Source organism: Fragaria vesca, linkage group LG3 (assembly GCF_000184155.1).
Source record: "Fragaria vesca subsp. vesca linkage group LG3, FraVesHawaii_1.0, whole genome shotgun sequence".
In the NCBI taxonomy this organism is placed as follows: Eukaryota; Viridiplantae; Streptophyta; class Magnoliopsida; order Rosales; family Rosaceae; genus Fragaria; species Fragaria vesca.
Window position 1 is genome coordinate 14,090,830 of NC_020493.1, and position 21,244 is coordinate 14,112,073.

General features: G+C 38.0%; 2 protein-coding genes across 2 annotated transcripts; both read right to left on the reverse strand.

Annotated features, from left to right (window-relative positions):
* Positions 1-32: 32 nt before the first annotated feature.
* Positions 33-8,439, reverse strand: LOC101293674. Its single transcript, XM_004295757.1, has 13 exons — positions 8,265-8,439; positions 7,830-7,881; positions 6,037-6,760; positions 5,679-5,870; positions 4,523-5,199; positions 3,152-3,608; positions 2,918-3,013; positions 2,288-2,380; positions 2,025-2,219; positions 1,536-1,628; positions 1,238-1,450; positions 1,055-1,144; positions 33-579 (listed from the first exon to the last, which is right to left on the reverse strand). The coding sequence occupies exons 1-13, from the start codon at positions 8,437-8,439 to the stop codon at positions 418-420; spliced, it is 3,219 nt and encodes a 1,072-aa protein (XP_004295805.1). The 3' UTR covers positions 33-417.
* A 2,363-nt stretch (positions 8,440-10,802) lies between these two features.
* On the reverse strand, positions 10,803-12,811 carry LOC101293966 (serine/threonine-protein kinase PBS1-like). Its single transcript, XM_004295758.1, has 5 exons — positions 12,636-12,811; positions 12,065-12,246; positions 11,781-11,970; positions 11,270-11,661; positions 10,803-11,060 (listed from the first exon to the last, which is right to left on the reverse strand). Exons 1-5 carry the CDS (start codon positions 12,760-12,762, stop codon positions 10,803-10,805), a joined length of 1,149 nt encoding a protein of 382 aa, XP_004295806.1. The 5' UTR covers positions 12,763-12,811.
* Between the last annotated feature and the right edge of the window lie 8,433 nt (positions 12,812-21,244).

A 21,244-nucleotide genomic window follows, 5' to 3' on the forward strand; every position in this document is an offset into this window, starting at 1 on the left:
CAATTGACCAAAAGGAAGAATCATCTAATTCTGTAGGAAATGCATAGGCAGATTGCAATTGTTCAAAACTATACATTTGGTTTCACCACGAAATAATAGACAGCAAGAATAGCATTCATCCAACATAACAAGCTTACAAGCATGACACTAAATACAAAACATGTGTCAATGGTTAGAATAACCTATGTACAAGTGATGCTTTTCAAATTGCCTTCTCGATGGTCTAAGAACCATATGATGCACAAAAGCAGAGCACCTCTTCTAGTAATCCTCGGCCCGTAGTGTGACAAGCACATCACCAAAGATGATGGAAAACTTCACATCAGCAAGCTATAAGAACCGATTCATTGGGCAAAACCTCTTGGGAGTGAATGCAATATAGAACAGTGGGATTCATTTTGTAACAAACCACTGTATCTACTTGGCAGCATACCAGTTCTGTGCACACTTGGCATCAACAGCAAGGTCAACATTAAGGATGTTCTTGCCATTGAAGGGCTTTGACATGCAGTCAACAACTATGGCCTTCGCAACCTCCGCTGATTCTGATGGCCCTTCCAAGATGACTTCATCATGGACCTGCATTCCATAAAAAGTTAATTCTGAATCTGGCCTAACTAGACTTTACTAGAATATTGCCCGGTTAGTCAATCATGAGACTCTAGAGGGCGTAATTTTCATCATGAAGCAATTTTTATAAATGAATTACACTTAAAGCATGTTTTAAGCCTTTAGCTTTGTGCTTTTGTTTTATTCTTTTTGTAAAATATATATATCACATAGGCAGTATATATATGTACATCAGTATATGATACTCAGAAACCCCCAGACCTGGTTCTGGACCCACCCTCAATAGGAAGCGGGAACCAGAAACTCTAGCAAAGCTAGGTAGGTATACCATGAGGGAGTTTGAACCCAGACCCCGTGGGAGCAAACCATGGGACTGGCCATTCCTGAAAACCCCTCTATCGGTATAATATTTATAACTTGCATTTTATCAGGCAATGCACAGGATCATCACTCCTTGATAAAAGGAAAAGAAATTGGAGCTAACCTGTAATAGCAGCCTCCACCCAAGCTCTTTCAAATGTTCATTATTGGATATCTCCAACATGGCACACATGGCAACATCAGCAGCACTACCCTGTTGCATTCGACTAATTAGAAACTTGAGACAGATAGATAGCAAAAGAACCTGCACTGCAGTATTAACGAGATAGATAGATCACACAAAAACCTGTACTGGAGTATTGATAGCAGCCCTTTCAATATGTCCTCTTTGAGCACGGCTAGCACGAGTTAATGAGGGAAACCAGCGTGCCCGTCCTAGCAATGTTCGAACACATCTATATTCTTTAGCTTCTTTTTTACGTTCTTCTTGCCACCTTCTCACTTCTTTTCTTTCTTTGTACCAAAGTTCAACTGTTTTCTCTGCATCCTGGACAGATACCTGAGGACCAAAAAAACACCAAGGATCATGGAAATTGCTAAAAAGAAGAAAAGGACTGCCAGATTATAATTTGAATCAGCACTACCTTCCAATCCCGGGAAAGCCCAACTGGAGTTTTCCCATATGCAATGGAAAAGTTGAGCATTTTAGCTTTCCTTCTCTCAGATCCATAGGTATCCTGAAATGTAATACTTTGGATGAGAATACAGTTATTCAGAGTAAAGCAGAGCTACTCATATTGTTTGGACTACTTGTACATATGGAACTATAGAAGTAACCGCATCAAACAAGCCAGATTTGACTGGAAAAAAGGAAAGAAGAAAATGCTAATAGATGGTAACAGGTGCACCTTGATAAACATTTGTTAAATACTTTAAAACTGGATATAATTCACCATAAGTCTGCAACATGTTGAGACGTAAAGGATAAAAAGTAACTTTTCTTTCAATGGCCATCAGAGCAGTTTACCCATAAAACAAAACTACAAAAGATTCCCCACACTAAGGAATCACAAATATATTTTGTTAAACTGTAATCTCAGTCACATATACATTCACAAAGAAACAAATCTTACCTTCAACATTGGAACTGGGGGTTTATCTTGACCAGGTTGAGGATCCCACTCAAGTAGCACTTCCTTATTCTCAACAGCTTCACGAATATGCTGGTACATGTTCATTGCAGTCCTTGAGTGGAAATCCCCACCAGCTTTGAAGGCATCCAACATGCTCTTACAGTTAGAAAGATGAGCAAGAATCCTAAGTTCCAGCTGTCATATCAACACATCAGTCAATACATTATGAATCATGTAATGAGCATATAGTACAAACAGCTAACCTGTCCATAGTCAGCAACAATTAGAGAATTTCCAGGTGCAGCAACAAATGCCTGACGGATCTTATAGCGGTCCTTTTCAAGAGCTGGCTGATTCTGAATCATTGAAAAGAAAAACAGGATGAGCATACATAACTCATAGGTTTAGAACGTATTTGATACTTTGGAATCCCTCAAACCCACTTGCACCCCAGCCTGAGGGCCTCCTGCCAAACCATACAACCCTTAGAATGGCCCATTTTCCCTTCAATATGATATGGCATACACATGGTACAATAGAATGGAAGCTAGATGAAGTCAACATTTTCACTTCATCCTCCTTTCCAGTTTCCCTTCCTTTCATATGGCAAGCACATGGATCCTAATCTAACAAAATCTAAATGGAATCATGGAATTGGGTGATAGAATGCACCAAGGGTGTTGTTAAACACAGGTCACAGAGATTCAAAGTTATCAGGAATGATCAGTGACATTCACCCTTGGTTAAAAGATCAGGAAACCAAGAGAATATGAGTATCCAGATTTCATCATCAGTCAGGTGAGGGAGGTGAGGGGAATAGTGATAGATCTAGGATAAAGGCAGTAATTTCATTTAATTATAAGATTGCAAGAATATTGGAGGGCATCACAAACCTGCAAATTTGGTCTCCTAGCAGATAACCGCCCAGTTTCTGTGTTGATATTTAGCGAACAATGAATCCGTCTGTTCTTGCCAGCTATATTACTGCCCTACAGTGTTCAAAGTAGAAAAAACACAAGAACGAGGAACCAAGCTTGAGAGCATTGAAAATTTGATGTGGCCGCAAATACCCGCATGCGCACACATGAATAAAATACTCACTAATATGAATATAAGTGTAGAATCACCTGCAAAGGGAGGATGAAGTTGGATATCAACGAATCAATAGAGCAAACTTGACATAATGCAGCAATGGCATGGCAAGCATCCTTCCCCTTCTCATCTGACTCGAATGCTTGCAAAGCTGTTCCATAATCAGACCTGTCTACATTTTTGGACATAATCTCTTCCTTTTCCAAATATTCATCAGTCACTGTCTCACAAGAATCTCCATCATCAATATCCGGAGCATGATCCATAAAATCATACTCTGAAGAGATCTTGCCAGCTAAAATCTTCAAAGCATCTCCACTAACTGAAGGCCAACCAGTTGCTGTGTAAATCTCAGTTAGCAGATTGACACCAATTGTGTGCAGAGTGATATTGCGAAATTTTGGAGCTGTATTTTTGCCATCTTCAATCACTGTTTCAGTGTTTGGAACTCTAAAAGTCCTCTCATTTGGAAGAGCCTGACTGGAGTCCTTGCTGTATCAGGAAATAATCAAGTCAATCATTAAAGCTTCTATTGCCTCAAGAAGGCCACGGGAATTGTATCAGGAATAAATTTTTTAACTTGATATTGTACCTTTATTTGAATAGCTTACTATGAAAATGCAGGATGGTTAAATCACAGATTTCGAAAGTTGATAGCCAAAACAAAAAAAAAACAAAAAAACAAAAAAAAAATAAATGTTTCCAGCATTTTAGTGGGACATCTGAGGATATTACTATCATATGAACCAGTGGCTCCAGCAATCCTGCTCACTACTACATTAAATTTTGGGTTTTGAGGTTTAAGTTCCAGGATAGGCAATTTCACTGACATTAGCCAATAACTCCAATAAAATTTGGTACCATATATGTTTCTTCCCATGTGCTAATGGTGACCATGCTGTCACAGCTCTTAAAATTAAGGTACGCAGGAGATGAGTGCAAAACAGATTGAAAACCCTCAAACTTAACCTGTTTCTTTTTAGAAATAAAAGGAGAAACAAAAATAGTGTGCATAATTACTATTAATGATAATCAACTGTGTCTTCTGCACCCTAGGCATAAATTATTAAAATTTAATGTTTCTACAAGAGTAAAACTTTTGAACATGGCATAGATGATGAATTTCTAATTCTACATAACCAGTGCAATCAAGTTGCACACCCAACAGATTCTGGGATCATATTCAACATGTAATCAACTCTTAATTGTATCTGTATTTACAGAAAGTGTTTCACTGATTTCAAATCTCTAGTACGAACAAAAGCTCATTTAGTCAAGACTTGCAACTGTCTTAAGATTTATCTTTCACGAGGTAAAGTACATAACGCCAATATAATTGTCTAACTCACAGAGCACATATAGTTAATGGTGACAAGTCCATGTTTATATATTTTGATAATATGTACCTGTTCACAGTCCCACCAAATAAAAGCTGGCGTAGTTGCACATCACTTCCCACGTTCATGTACTTGGCATCTGGGCAAAAGCTGGATGCCCACTTGCGAAATCTATTAACAGCAACCTCTTGTTCTGATTTGGCCAACTTCTCAATTTCAGCTAGATATCCTCGATCAACCAGCATTCCCTCAGTTTCCATCTGAACTAAGAGCTCACCAAATGGTCGCCAGTATTTTTCATAGAAATCATACATGGTTCCAGGAGCTGGATTTCCATCAATTTCCCACTGCCTATTGGAGAGTTGGTTTTTCATACTCTCATAAAGCTTATGTGTGCTTATTGCATCTAATGCAGAATAACAGATCCATGGTTTTCTCTCCTCTCTTTGTAGCACTTCAACCGGGTCAAGAATTATTATTTTCCCATCAGTGCCATCTTTTTTTACTTTCTTTCTGCCAAATATTGATTTCATTGATATCTTCCCAATCAAGTCATTCTCCTCAAATGATTGCGTCCCAGACATGACCTTTGGGTCACGTGTTAGAGCTTCGAGAGAGTAACCACCATTTAACCGCCTCGATGAATCCCACAAGCGGGCCATGTGCATGGTGTCAGCATGAAAGCCTGAAACCTTAATCCCATAGTTCTCAATTACATGATTATCAAAGCTGTAATTGTGCCAAACCTACACAAGTGATTGTCAATGTCAATTTTGTTTCTCCACCAAACGTGCACCTTTTATGGCCTATGCAATTGAGCCATGTACCAGAAATCAGTTTTCAGCAAACTTTCATCAATTAAGTCCAATAACAGAGGAATCTAAAAAACTTATCAATAAAAGTTTGTGCAAGCAAACAATTCATTAATTGGAGCAATTTAGAAAGAGTAAAGTGGGTTACTCCAACGAGGTAACCACAACTTCAGCATACATCATTTGTGCATTAACTTCTAGACATAGACAACCAACTCCAAGCTCAGATCGTCAAAATGAACCAAATTCTTCATATATATAAAAAATAAAAATAAAATAAAGAAGTGACAGTGTCATTGCGGTGAAACAAAACAAATAAGTCATCTTCTAAAGATGCTGTTATGTAATTAAAGTTTCATTGTTTGAACGTTCTGACATTCAATAGCACCTTAAAGGAGAGGAAAATAACCAACCTTTTTAATGGAAGGATCTTCGAAAAATGAAGCAAATTCAAGTAGAATTTCCTTGCCACCACCATCAAGAACATCCACCCAGATGCAGGACTTTCCATTTCCAAAATCCACATCTGGTCCAGAATATATACTGAAGCATATTATCTGTCCATGATCTACAGGTGTTTCTTTCTTAACATCTATCTCGGCCACCTGTTAGCATTCTATCATCAGCAGTTAACAGTAGCTACTATATAACAAAACATCAAGTACCCAACAACTAGTCACACATCTAGATATAGGCAATAAAGAGAAAGGCTATTTCTATTACACAGAACTATACCAATCAAAGACGAGAGTAAACTCAAAGTATACATACCTCTGTGTCACAGGCATGGATAAGATGCCTGTATTCACCTTTAAGCATCCTAATGACTTCCTTTGCTTTAGAGACACTATTCACAATAAGAACTTTGTCATAAATGTTATTAAGTGTCTTGCGAAGATCTTCCTTACTATCTACCGGTGTAGCAGCTTTAGAATCAGAAACCTTTACAACAGACTTTTCCCTCTCAATGACAGTACTGACTTCATCTTTACTAGGTCCAGAATCAATCCCTTTCCTGACCTTTGAGGTCTTCTTTAATAATGACCCCTTGGACTGAATTTCCTTCCCAGATTTGAGTGGCATGGCCACACCCCGTGTTGGACCATCATGCGCATAACCATTCACCTTTTCCACTCTAGGATTGTCAATGCCTACAGAAGCTACAACATCCGGACTATCGTGTGCATGACCGTTTACTATGTCCACATTACTTCCTTCATCATGTGCCTCATACAAAGTTACCTCCCCCTTCTCACAGTTACTGGTATCAACCTTTTCAGCGGCAATTGTTTTTACATTTCCTTCAGAGTATGTCTTACTTCTGTAAGAATTTTCCACTTTCTGTTTTTCTTTCCTCAGGCGAGTAATCTCAGCTCTCCAGGCATATCTAGAGTCATTGGGTTTTTCTTCAGAGATCAAAGAATTATACGACTTGGCAGCCTGGACACCCCTGAGACGCCCAACATAGACCTCTGGCTTACAATCTAGAACTCGCCTGCAATTTTCAACTCAACATTAAACACTATACTAACTTCTCCCTGCATTCTAAGTATGCAAGCGGAAAATATACTACAAAACATTCAAAAACAATCTGACATTCTCATGCTTGTGGATTTGTACTACATTTACGCATATAACAAAATTGAAGTCCCCAAATTAACGCCAAGTTCCAACTCAAACTTCTCAAAATATACAGTAGGATAAATCAACACGAAATAAACTACTATCATATTTTCCACCAAAGAAATTTAACTATCCCCAACATACCATGAGTCAAGAGCCAACACAACACAAAAAGACTAAACAACCAGTACCCAAGTAAAACACTCAAAACTTCACCACATTAAAAAACCCAGAAACACAAAATCCTTAAAACAACACAACTGAACTGAAAAACAAGCAAGAAAGACAGAACCGAACCTTGAAACAGAAGGAGTCCAAAGGGACCTAGAAGACAGAGGGCAAGCCCGTAATAAGGAGAAATAAGAAGGGCAAGGCCTCAAGTGGCTGGTGGTGGTCTGGAAAGAGGAGAACCCCATAGCCATGAGGTCGGTGAAAGCAGCTCTCCCCAGCTTAAAATGGGTAAGACAAGAACAAGTAGAAGGAGCCGTCTTGAGAAAGCTGGGGTGGCAAAGCTGTAAAAAGAGTGGGTGTTTGGGGGTGGTTGTTATTCTGGAAGAACAACAAGTGGGTCTGAGAGAGGAGCAGAGGAGCAGAGCAAGGCCATGAGAGAATGAGGTGATGATGGTGAAGGCGGTAAACACTGTAAGAGAAAAGAGGCTAAACCCTCGCTGGGTTTTGATTTTCGGCTTCCAAGTGTTTTTATTTTTATTTTTTTACTTTGTGATTTTCTGTTTTATATGGCTGCTAATATGTTTGTCTCTCTGCAACTTGTAATAAAATATAAAAAGGAAATATGGGATTTTACTGTTTCAGGCTTGGTGGACTTGGATATTGCAGATATGCCATTTTGGGAGGTGAGTTTACAATTTGGAAGCTGGTACATAATACTATGAAAAATCATGGTTGAAATAACAATAGTCACTTAAGAACAAATGAATAACCTTGAATATCCTTTCAAATCTTCAACATCTTTTTCCAAACTCCACATGTGCGCTTGATTAAGCACATGTTACACTCATAAAAGCACAAAAACGCAAAAAAAAAAATTTCAAGCATAACGTAAACTTATTTTTCGGCCATCTCGAATTTCAGCCACTCCAACTTCAAGTTAGGGTCTTCAACAGTGCAAAACATCTCTCTCTTCTCTTGATTTAGAAACAACCGAGTGGCAAAAAACCACAACTTTGTACCCTGCTCGGCCCCGGGCAACGAGGTGACCACCTTCATCACTTCTTTAATACTTGTACTTTCTACGCTCCTCTTGGTCACAGAAATCGCTTCACATCTACTCTCAATTACCTCACACATTCGGTCAATTTTTTCTGCTAGAAGAGCAGCATGTTCCTCCCTTCCAGATTTGGTAACCACTCATTTGCCTTCCTCAACTGCACCACTTCTTTTTCTTTTAGTCAGAGTGGATGTTGGTTGTAAAATTTCCTCAGAATCACCACTCTCTTCAAGGCTTTGTTCATTGTCCCATTGCTCTGGACTTCTAGGAAAAGGTAGTGATGAACCTGGTGCATAAGCATACTTACCCGTGGCTGTATCCATGACCGTTTTATCCAGCTTCACTACAAAATCAGATGCGAATCCTTTGTTTCCGCGACTTTGCATATTCCTTGCTCAACTGCACAACTGAGAGGAAAAAAATTCAAAACATGTTTAATTAAAGATGAAATTAGCACTCATCAATATCAGCTTTGCAAGTTCAACAAAAAATCAATAATGCAGTGACCCAAGTGTTTCTTCAGATGCTTCTATAAGCAAAGCTCAATGAGCGTGAATCTTCTAGATAATAACCATAAAAATATGAGTGAAAAGGAATAAGAAAATAGAAACTGGGAAAATGGAGGAACCCAGGAGATAAAAACCATTGTTTTAAGCCCCAAAACTGAAAATTTGTATCCAAAAAATGAATAAGCCCAAGCAGATAAAAATACAGCAAGAAACATATACATTATACAATAAATATCAGAAGGATATAAAATAATAATTATAATATTTACAGTCTGTAGGAGACAGATTTGAAGCAAAGCTTGTGAGTTGTGACTGCTATGAGGAAACACCCAGCAAAAAAAAGAAGCCAAAATTCAAGAACAAGGAATAAACATTGAAAAGGGCAGTAAACTCACTATCTTAAGTATACTCAAAATTAATGCCTAAGAGAAAAAAACCACCACCGTCAAATACCAGAGATTCCCAAAGGGCAAACAACGGCTTCCCTCTTTCTAAATTTCCTAACATTCAAGCCACCACCTCTGAAGCTCTGTGCGTTTTCTGGAGACTCACTCACTCACAGCCTCAGGGATGGCAAAGCAAAACAAAGACCATTCTTTCTTGGTTTGCTTTTTCTTTTTCTTTTTTTCTTAAGAGAGAGAGAGAGAGAGAGAGAGTAGGGGACATGGGTGTGAGTCCATAACAAGTATTTATAAAGGCAATCATAAACTGAGGAAGAATAATTCAAACTTGCAGTCCTCTATACAGCAGAGACTCTCTATACTCTCAAGATTTCACAATCTAAGCTCCTGAAGTAATTGTCACTTAACAGAGTCTACATAAATTGAGTACTTTTTCGTTTCACACCGTTTTCGATCACATATTCACACCAGCAAGCACACTATGACGAAATTCATAAAACCCCAGAAAATTACACAAAAAAGCACACAAATTTATGAGAATTAACACTGCTGAGACATTTTTTTGCAGAATTTCGAAGCATAGAGACGAACAAAGAATAAGTGATGGATTGTTTACCTGTGAGGCGTGAGCAATGGAGATTCAAGTGGGAGACCTAGCTGTTCAAGTTTGCCGAGCAATTGAGGCGTCTCTTTCTACCTTACAAGGCTATATATAGTGGGTGACAGGAAAAATGGTAAATTATCCGAACCTTTATGTGTTTTTTTTTCTATTCATATATTGTCTTCTGTTTTTTTTTTTTTTTTTTTTTTAAGTAGAGTGAGGGGAAACTCTTCTAATGAGTACTTTTAAGTTAAGGACTTGTTGAGGGCTTTTAAGTTAAGGACTTGTTGAAGACTTTTCGGCTTATCCCACTTTTCGATCTTATATACACATCTTGACCGTTCAGTTTATGGAGTAGATCATTTGTCCAAATTTTCAACTATATTGAAAATTGTTAAGACATTCATAAGTGTGATTTATCAATTATGAACTTGAACGGTTCATATTTGACAAATTTGGTTTGTCTATTAATTTGATTTAGTTTGTTATCTTAACGAACACCAATTTGGCTAAAAATTTGTATAAATGATCTACTCATATAAACTTAAAAACTGAACGGATAAAATGTCAAAATCTGATCGAAAAATGAGTTTTTTAAACTATAAATCGAAAAGTTCTCAACTAGTCATCGACTTAAGAGTCCTCACTAGAAGGGCTCCCTAAAGTGAGGTTGAGGTATGAAGCAAGTTACTAGTCGTAACATGTCTAGTTGTCTACATGATTAGTATTCGGACTAAGATTCATGATAGTATTCCAATAAAGTCATAAATATGTAAGGTTTCTCTTTAGCTAAAACATCGAATAATATATCTAGGTCAGTTGATCCATTTTGTATGCCACCAGCCTTCTTGAACAAACTTGTTAAAGTTCCTCTTCCTCCCTTGACTTAACATTTTGTTTGTGATGGTTTTCTTCATTACAATTATGGTTTTGCCAAAACTAGTTGTGAAAATTCTACGCATCCTTCACCCAAACATGGCAGAGGGAATAAGAAGAGAAAAAGAAGTGATAGTTGAAACAATGGTGTCATGGTGAAATGGGGTACTGGCATTTACTTTTTTCTGTTTCTTTTTTTACAAAGCCTAGCTAGCTACAGCATGCACAATACATTTCTTCAGGAAAGATTATTAACAATATTGTCAATTTGTCATAGGCTCATCCTTTACCACATTTTCTCATTCTTCTTTAATACCACCCTCATCTGCACCATCATTCTCCTCATTTCCATTACCCTCTTCACCAAGGTGGTCTACTGATAAAAATTCTAAAGCTGTTACAACATCGCTGATTAGAGGCCGCGTTGCAGCTTCCTCTTGGAGACACATAGCTGCAACTGCAAGTGCTTGGTAAAGCCCCTTTATGGGGTATTTCCCTTCTAGTAATGGGTCTGCCATCAATACAAATTTCCTTCTGTCTTTAAACAATGGTTGTGCCTGCACAAGTATATGACTTATTAGACCTCAGAAACTTATTTGGAATCTGACATAACCATGGATATCAAGCTTACTTCCTCATGTGTCTTGACTTATTAAGGTTATGATATCCTTTTATATAACCATTACACCTCCGAAGTTTAGAATGTTTGAGAGCAAAAGTATGATATTAAAAGGAATTGCAATATAGTACAGAACTCTGGACATACCCAAGTAACCAAATTTTGCTCTTCAGTTGGTCTGCTGTTGTCTATAACCCTCCTCCCTGTTATTATCTCCAAAAATACAACTCCAAAGCTATAAATGTCAGATTTCGTTGTCAATTGGCCAGTGAGAGCATATTCAGGAGCACAATATCCATAGGTTCCCATCACCCTGGTGGATACATGAGTCTTATCCCCAGTTGGACCAAGCTTTGCCAGGCCAAAATCAGATAGTTTCGGATTGAAGTTTTCGTCTAACAGAATGTTGGATGCTTTAAAATCGCGGTATATGACAGGGGGATTTGCTTGTTCATGTAGATATTCAAGTCCTTTTGCAGCTCCAGCAGCTATTTTGATCCTAGTTTCCCAGTCTAAGGGCTTTTTGTCTGGAGGTATTTCTGAGGAGCAAAGTAAGACATGTTATAAAATACATATGCTTCACAAAATTATTCACTGAAGACACTGAAAATAGCTAGAATAGTCACAATTTGAAGCGACGAACTAATGTGGTGCATACCAAGAAGATGATCTTCTAGGGATCCATTGGCCATGTACTCATACACCAAAATTCTCTGATCACCATCAGCGCAATATCCCACCAAATTAACAAGGTTGGGAGCATGAATAAGACTCAATATCAAAACTTCTACAAGAAATTCTCTGTTCCCTTGGAATCCATTCCTGTCTAATTGCTTAACCGCAACCACCTAAACAATATGGATTAATTAAATGAAAAATATATAGAGAAGAAGGAACTGATGAGAAAATGGATGAAACTAATGAGGTGGATTGAAACAATACTTGGTTGGTGCAATCAAGGTGGCCTTTGTAAACCCTTCCAAAACCACCTTCGCCAAGCAAATTATCAGGATGGAAGTTTTGAGTTGCAACACATAGTTCGCGGTAAGTGAAAATCCGAGCAGCAATATTTCCTTTGCCTATCTTTGCTATTTCATCCGTGATGTACTTTCTCCTACTGCTATCTGCATTTGAACCAAGGTTAACATTCTAAAAATTGCATTGGAGGCCGGCAGATTGACCTAGCTGCTTCATATAAGCTAGCTAGTCACTTTCTAGTTATTCATAGATTGTCCAAGAAACAATTTTTCATTCTGTTTAAGAGGTTAGTTTATGCTCTGAAGGCAGCTTTCAGAAGATAGACAATTCTAATCACAAATTAGAAAACTTGCAATAAACTAATAAAGGTTCATTTTATCCCTATATACAATAAATAATAGATACTACTTATATGATTAAATAGGTAAAACATATTAGTAAATGTGTATGTCATTCTTTAGAATCAAAAGAAGTCAGTTTTTTTATCATAATTTATATAAACTTAATCAGGCAGAGAAAGATAGAAAGATTTTACCAGTTTTGAAGGAGATGTTAGCAAAGGAGTTCAAAGTTTTGGTGTCATGGTATTCCTTTATGCTCTTTTTCAAGGACTTTCTGGCGATTTTCTCTTCGGACATGCAACACTGGAAACAACTCATCATTTCACGACTTCAATCCGATCACAACACCTTCAAGTTTTTATCATCCACATCTTGCAGCCATAACTTGGAAAAAAACTTGGGAATATCATATAACAACACAAATGTTGGACTTGATTAAACCCCAAGAAAAAACAACGTGTATACAAGTTGAGATATTATTTGGAAATGGATGTCGTTTCGCCTTGGCTCAGGAAAAAACCAGAATGTTTCTGGTCCTTCAAGAACCAGGAATTCGATATCCTTCACATTCTTCATTTTGCTCTACCTCCATTTTCCAAACCAATTAGTTCGGACAGCCAAAAAGACCAAGTCAAGTTTTCTTTATAAAGAGGGACAGGTATAAATCATACTACTCCTCATTATCTGAACAACCAAAATCTGGATTTTGTGTTGATAACAGGGCGGGCCAAAATAAAACCTGCTATTATTTCCATGCCAAAACTTAACCTTCCTTTAATTGGCCAAGGTTGATCTTGCATTTCCAACCATTTTTGTCTATCATTACAGCAAATAGCTAGTGCTGTAAATATATAGCCAATGCTGTAAATTATATATGGTAACAGATAACAGTATAGGAACCAAAAAACTTTTCCAAAATTACTAACCAAGTGATGTGGCATTTTATACAACATAACTAATTATTTGTTATAAATAAATGAGGTTAACTACAAACCCGGAAAACACAGATGAAATAGTGCGAAATCAGTTAATGAGATTTGCTCACAATCCACTATATATATACATGCATATTCAAACATAAGAACAAATGCATGAATCAGAAAGCAAATGCAGTTAATAGGCAAAGAAAAGCTTCACATATGCACAACAAATTCAGCTAGCCTGAAGCACAAACACTATCTCATCTTCAAAAGCTCAAGCACTGAAATGGCCACAGGACCATCTCTCATTTTAACTAGAAACACCTTGAAACAAGTTGCACCATTGATATAACAAAATGGATCATATGAAAGCAAAAGGCATAAATGAAGCTATATGAGACCATCCAAAAGTGCATATACTGGATTTTGTTTCTCTCTAGATTGGTCCCATAATTTACCTTCTCATTCAGGATTTACCACAATAATTGATTCCAGTTTTTTGTATGGTCATCAATCTGTATTGGAAACTTGACAAACCATTCAGGAATTGTTATCTTGGGTCTTTTCTACAACAACGTTTTTGCATTGTTTTGCTCTTGGTCGTCAACCTCCATAAGGTTCTTAGGAAACCATTCAGCCATTGCTTACTTCTCTTGCTCTGCAGAACCTTCCTCTATTCAGCTCCCATATTAGTACTTCCATGATCCATCAAGAGAGTCTTTACTCGCATTTCCTAAATGACCATGTTCTTTGGCAAAATCACCAGCAGTTTTTGACTTAATTTGCAAGAAACCCTAATGCTGCTGGAATATTGAAAAACCATTTCAGAATTAATTTTTTTTCTTTGGGTTTCTTCTGTAGCAACTTCTTTGCATCGTTTCCATCTGTGGTGGTCAACCTTCATAAGGTTCTTGGGAGACCCCTTAGTCATTGCTTCCTTCGCTTGTTTTATAGAACCTCTTACTTTTTTTTGGCCAGTCACCAATATTTCTGATCTTAGCAAAACCTTTCAGTTGTTGTGCTGCACCGCATGCTCCTCCTTGATTGTTTCACTTAACACTGTAGCATCATCTTTTGTTGCATCTGCATCAGTAGACATGCATATTTCCAATCCAGTATCAAGTCCCGTTGTGCTCAGCTCAGAAGACCCCTTTTTTTTTTTTTGGAAAATCAGCTCAAAAGACCATGGTGGCACACCAGAATTGACTGACAGAGCTCTAGCTCAAATATAATCCTCAAATTTCACCAGGGAGGTCTGGCAAACACATCGCCACCAGGCCTGGCAAATACTTCTTTCCCAGTGTGGTCAACTAACTCAGAAGTCAGAACCAGACAAGCATTTAGCATAAGATTGTATATCTTATGTGCATGACCATCGTCCAAACTACATAAACTCTTTGAGATTGTAACTGTAAATATATTCTGCTCTACATGTTGCAATTCGAAACTGATAATTGAGTTAGCTATGTGTAATTACGGTACTCTATGGCTCCTTGATCATGAAATGAACATAACATGAAACTAGTAGCTCAACAGAATGAAGACCTCAGTTTGGGTCAAAGACTATTTTAGGTTCGGACATCAGAGTTAAAAGTTGAAATTTGTCATATGCTGGTGTGAACTTAAAATGAACTAATGAATCTCCTTTAAAGAAACAATTACAAACCAAACCATTGCAAGAAATTGCATGGAGAACATCCAAAGAGTAGGTTAGCTCACCTTTGAGGTAAAGGTAAAACTTGAAATTTCACCAAGAAAATGATAGCAGTACTTGTTACAGCATTTGCACCCCCAAATTGCTGCAGTAACAGTAACCCAACTCCAAACTGAACCAAATTAAATATGTACGGAAATGTCAGACAGATGATGGAAGGTTAAACAATATACAAAGATGTTAGTTTCAATAATATTTACTTTGAGTTAGGCAGCTTACAATGAGGGCGTAAGCATATCTCCTCTGGAACAAGTCCAGCAATGTCTCTGATTCCTGCTGAAAGGTTTCTGTATACTCCTGCCACGATGTGAGAGGACATCTATTATTCAGAAATGTTTTGTGAAAAGCGATCCTAGTTGTGGATTGTGACTGCTATTCTACAAAGGAACATATAGTTTGAGCTCGCAAGTCACCATGATGTCAGCTGCTTCTTGAGATACATAAACATTCTTTCCTCTAAGGAGCTGCAAAACAGCTTCAAGGACCCTTTGTTTACCAATTTTCGCCTACAGACGACAAGAGTATCAATCAATCTTTTGACCATTGTAATTCAAAGCCTGCCTTTTCTCAAGTAAAAGGACTTCTATGTGCGCTGGTCCTAAAGATCGATGAGCAATTTGTAGACTCGTCCTTTGTAGGACTACCATTCCTCATAACTCATAAGACATCAATTGAATTGGACTCGCCAGCCATCTTGGAGACTCTGAAATGAAAAATGGGCCTAGAATTTGTAGTACACCTGGAATAGCACCTGCATATAAATGATATTCGCAATAAGAGTTGGACTGAACTTTGTAAAAGTTTCAGATTATGTACTATTGCTGCCATGGTGCGCCAGGTTATAGCATTTCCAATCAAATAGAATAAACCAAAAGGACAGCTAATCATGAACTGTGCAGACACAAAATTTAGGTAGTAAGTATTAGTGAAATGGGTGGTAATTAGATGAAGCAAAGAGAATAATGAGTTGGAACTTTACTTCACAACACCTCATTAGCTGAAGTGAATCTTCCTCTTAGACCCGTAGGTGTTATTTCTGCTATGTACACTGGTACCTGCTTATGATAAGAAGTGGTTTCTTTGGTGTAACATAGTAAGTTGTAAGAACTTCATTGAATACACAATTACCACGTAGTGATTTATCCCGACACTAATTCCCACCGACAGTCTTCCAATATCGAACCACAAAATTCTGCATCAAGCACTGAACTGATCAAATTACTAATTGGCTACAAGTAACTTGTCAAACAATCTTAGTTGGAATTTCTTCTCAAACAATAACGACAGAAGAAGAGACTAATCGCAGCTTATTATGAGTATGCATTTTTTCATGAACCCCATATATGAACATTTCGCATTCATAAATGTATATAGAGAAGGAAAAAAGAGAAGGAACCTGTGCAAATGCTATAGTGAGCCACCCCGCAGTACAGAATATTGCAGATAACCACATTATCTGTTTGAGAATATTGATAGGAAAGGAATGTAAGTTTCAGATAATACTGCACTGGGTTTAGATTTAGAAATTAAGCTTCTATCCACAAAAACTTACACCTCTACGACAGATTAGATCAGTTACCATGCCATCCATCAATGAGCCAATAACACCTCCAATTGTCATTAACCAAAAACCGAGTACTCTATAATGAGAAGACAATTTATCAAATTGCTAAAGATTGTATATCTGGTTCAAGTACTTGTACTGTAAAAAGACAAAAGCTTAATCCCTTTGTTGTGAGATGAAAGGAACCAATTGATCAAATCATCAGCATAAAGACACCATTGATATTTCCATGCCACATATTAAGTCCCCTGAAATTCACTTTGTGCCACCTGGGGTTCAGTACTGCTGAACTCTATATAAGAGGTTGAAACCTGTCTGAAGTTCATAACTACAGTAATTGCAATTAAGAAGAAGAATAAAAATAAGTTTCCTCTATACAATAAAGGGGTTTTAAAGACCTGTAAGAAGAACTTCTGCTCCACTAATATAGGCCCTTCCAAGAACTGAAAAACCATCAAGGGGCATAATTGATGCTTCTCCCAAAGTAAAAACAGAAGTGCTGTTCTTTGAGAACTATTAGAACTCATCTAACACAAGTACGCTTTATACTTGTAAATTATCCAGGTAAAGCGGCATAGATTTGTGTAGCCAACTAGCCATGTAGGTATCAGTAAGAACTACTGAGTGAAGAACCGGCCTGGTCATATTTCAACCCAGCAATTTATGACTTAATCCAAATGCACTCATGTTTGACATTTCAAGCAATCTTTTGTGCATGATCATCATCCAAACTACATTAACTCTTTGAGATTGCAACTTTAAATATCTTCTGCTACTAAATGGTGTTGCAACTCGCAACTCGCAACTGATGATTGAGTTAGCTATGTGTATTTATGGTACTCTATGGCTCATTGACTAAGAAATGAACATAATTAACATGAAAGTAGTAGCTCAAGAGAATGAAGTCCTTAGTTTGGGTCAAAAATTATATTAGGTTTGGAGATCAGAGTTACAAATTGAAATTTGTCATATGCGTGTACTAAACTAAACAAGTGCTATGGTGTGAACTTAAAATGAACTAATGAAATTCCTCTAAAGAAACAACAAGAAATAATTAAAACCTGAACCATTGCAAGAAATCACATGGAGAAGATGCAAAAAGAAGGTCAGCTCACCTTTGAGGTAAAGGTAAAACTTGAAATCGCACCAAGAGAATGACAGCAGTTGCAACAGGCGCTCAATCATGTTCTTCTATTGTTCTCTGCTAAACAAACAAAATCGAACCTGCTATCCAACACAACATTGGCAACAACTACATGAACAGATGTATAAAAATCATACCTGTGATAACATTAATACCATCATAAGAAAGTGTACTCACTAAATTGGCTAAAGAATAGATTCACATTGCAAGTATTCAGCAAGACAGAAGGAGAAACACTCATCTTCAATTTAACCACTGATTCATCCTAAAAAAATTAAAACTAGTTGGCCAAGAAAGGCTCAGGTAGCAAGAAACATAAACACTAAGATAGAAGATACTATCTTGTACCAACTCCAACAACTGGTCATAAACAGTTTACAAAAGACCGTGGACTACAGTACTTCCCAAGATACTAAGTGAACCAAGTCAGAAAAACTGATACAGACATTAACCCACCTAAAAGAGTGTCACCTTAGTTTGTTTTCTAAACATCTATATCCCCATAAGTTTCTCCAGTTTCTGAACCCTCATTAGTAATCCATCTTTCTGAACTTTCGTTCTAGCATTCTCCATTGTTCCCTTGACTTCTTTCACAGCACCCCTTTTGGATTGTTTCATTTTGAGGCCATCAGCCTCCATGGGTTTCTTCATAGACCTTTCAGCCATTACTTTCCCACCTTTTGCAGCACATGTTTTAGATTGTTTCACTTTATGGCCATCAGCCTCCAAGGGTTTCTTCACAGACCCTTTAGCCATTGCTTTCTTCCCACCTTTTGCAGAACCTATGCCTGACACTTTAGCTCTCACTTGAGGCTCACACTTGATCCTGACAGTTCTTTGAACATTTCCAATATCACTACTCTTCATCCTTTTTGTAGCAAGCATTCTCAGATTTTTCGTGTACTCACTGATATTTCTTTTCTTAGATGGAAAATTTTCAGTTGAGGTGACCAGCTTCCGTTTATTCACATTTTCATTTGTGGATTGCCTGATTGCAGAAGCATTACCGTGACAAGCCGGCCTCTTTTCCACAAGTCCCTTTTGTTTCAATAGAGTAGTATTGCCACCATCACTATGATCTGGAGACAAATCTTTCATGACCTTCTTAGGATATTGAGCAATGAATTTTCTTGGGACTGCAGGCACAGCACAGAGGAGGTTCATGTCAAGTTCATTCTTTGTTAAAGCTTTTGCAGATGCCTTATGCATCTTCAAATTCTTCTCTTCCACAGAGTGATGATGACTCTTCTCCTGAATCGTTTTCACAGCCACTATGACATCATCTTTGATTGCATCTGCGCGAGACTTCTTATATTCTCCCCACCAATATGCATACCTAGCTGTCACACTCGGCTCAAAGAACCATGCCGGAACAAAGAAACGAACATTGGTAGTACCTCACCCTGAGCATTCAGCAGGATCCCCAGGAAGGTCTTGATCAATTCCAAACTGCATTGCCACCCTGTGCGGCAAATACTTCTCCTTACAACCATCTACCCCAACCAACTCAGCACAACACAAGCATTTAACAATAGAAAGCAAATTCTGGTCCGTAGTCTTATCATAAAAGACCACTTTCTCAGCTCGGTAGTAAGAACCATGCCGCCAATTGGTCATTTCAGCAGCATAAGGCCGCGGCTGAAAATTCTCAGCCAAGTTAACCTCTCTCCTCACATAAGGAAGACTAATGCCACCGTTCACTTTGCTCCACCGCGCCGCCCTGGGCTCACCGGGTTCCAATCTCTTTGGTGGACTCTTAACCACACCCGAAAACCTCTCCAACGCCCACAACTGCAACAACTGAAACGGGCTCGAAACAGATATAATCTCCTCACCTTTAAACACTTGGCTTTTCAAAACACTCAAGTCTCTATAAAGCCCTGCAAGAATCGCAGGAGCCAGAGCAACCTTAGTGCCCTGTGACAACAGAACCGCAATGGGGAACACATGTTTGCCTAAGCTCTCTTCCGGAAGACAAGGAAACACAAACCTCGCTAACCACAGAGACAGAAACGCAACGTGTTCGTACTTATAATTCTGCAGCTTCATAAAATGGGCCATCCAGTTAAAGTGATACGCCTTCTTCGCCGGAGTTCTCTGTAACTCCAACTTCTTGTTCTCCATCTCCTCCACAGTTCCCAACAACACCCCATTAACGGGTCGGGTCACCGACCGACCCAGAACCGAAAACCCACCAAGAACCATCACATCTTCCAACGTAACCGTCGCTTCACCCCATTCAAACACGAACGTGTTACTCTCCGGGGACCAATACTCGGCCAAAGTAAGAACCAAGTCCTTGTTAAACTTCACTTCAAACTTGGAGCTCATAATAGCATCGCAAATCCCAGCTTGGTTCCAAATAGTGCAGTACTTTCCGGCCAGGCGATCAATCCACTCCTCCCATTTTTTCCGGGGCTTCTTCCAACCCGGAAAGAGAACAGTGGACGGCCATTGTTGGAGAGTGTGGGGGAAGAGGTCGGACAACAATGGAGCGTTTGAGGGTGTGACTGCTTTGGTGGAATTGGGAGCGCAGGGTTTGAGGAACCTTGAGAGTCTTCGGAATTGCTTGGAGTCTTTTGAAGAGACGAGTTTCTCTTCACGTTCTTCGTATATGCGATGAGAGTGTGAGGCTGCTTCTGCCCTCTTTGCCATGGTGAGGGAGAAGAGAAGAAGGGAGAAAAGTTCCAAACTTTAGCAAACTTTTCTGTAAAAGATATTTTTGCATTGGTTAGAGAAGGAGAGGGGTTAGGGTAACGATGGCTTTTCTGTAATGATGGCTTCATAGGTTACCAGCTTTTCTGCCGCAGGCCGCGCTCGCGTGCGTTTAATTTTTTTACATTTTTAACATTAATTAATTTTTCTTTTATCAATGCATATAATGTTCATCTTTCTGTATTTTGATTCATATAGTTCACAATGCCTTTATTGTATCATTTAACATGTAATAATTTTTTTTTTAACATTCATTTACGGTCAAAAAAGCATTGAAATTGTCAATTAAAAAAAAATTATGGAAAGCTGTTGAAGATGAAAAGGGTGCATTTTTAAAAAAAAATGTTGCAAATTACACAACGCCTAAATTTTTGATGCAAACTTATTAAAGTTTTTAATAACAACAATTATAAAACTGTTTTTGTAAATGAATTTTTAAAGAAAGACTAATCAAGTCCACATGCTCCGATCAACTCCATCTCAGCCATCCATTTGTCAACCACCGTTGGTTAAACTATAAATTCAGAGTAGGAAAAAATAAGTAAGATAATGAATCTCCAAGTTTTCATTTTAAACAGTAAGATATTGGTATACTGAGCAAAGTTATCATGAATTCAGATAATTCGATTGCTGCAGTACCTCTGCTCCAATTATCAGAAGAGTTCTGTGGTAATAGAAAGCGTTAAATTCATTCAACCAAGTATATAGATCCCACGAAACAACTCATATATATATATATATATATA

Excerpts from the sequence above, each read along its gene's own strand:
- LOC101293674 (XM_004295757.1), bottom strand. The coding sequence starts at position 8,439 with ATGGATACAGCCACGGGTAAGTATGCTTATGCACCAGGTTCATCACTA. Across the intron at positions 2,220-2,287 it reads TTGTTGCTGACTATGGACAG|CTGGAACTTAGGATTCTTGC; the intron begins GTTAGCTGTTTG and ends TTGATATGACAG. Across the intron at positions 1,451-1,535 it reads GGCTTTCCCGGGATTGGAAG|GTATCTGTCCAGGATGCAGA; the intron begins GTAGTGCTGATT and ends TTTGGTCCTCAG.
- LOC101293966 (XM_004295758.1), bottom strand. The coding sequence starts at position 12,762 with ATGATGAGTTGTTTCCAGTGTTGCATGTCCGAAGAGAAAATCGCCAGA. Across the intron at positions 12,247-12,635 it reads TAACATCTCCTTCAAAACTG|ATAGCAGTAGGAGAAAGTAC; the intron begins GTAAAATCTTTC and ends GTTCAAATGCAG. Across the intron at positions 11,061-11,269 it reads AGCAAAATTTGGTTACTTGG|GCACAACCATTGTTTAAAGA; the intron begins GTATGTCCAGAG and ends ATACTTGTGCAG.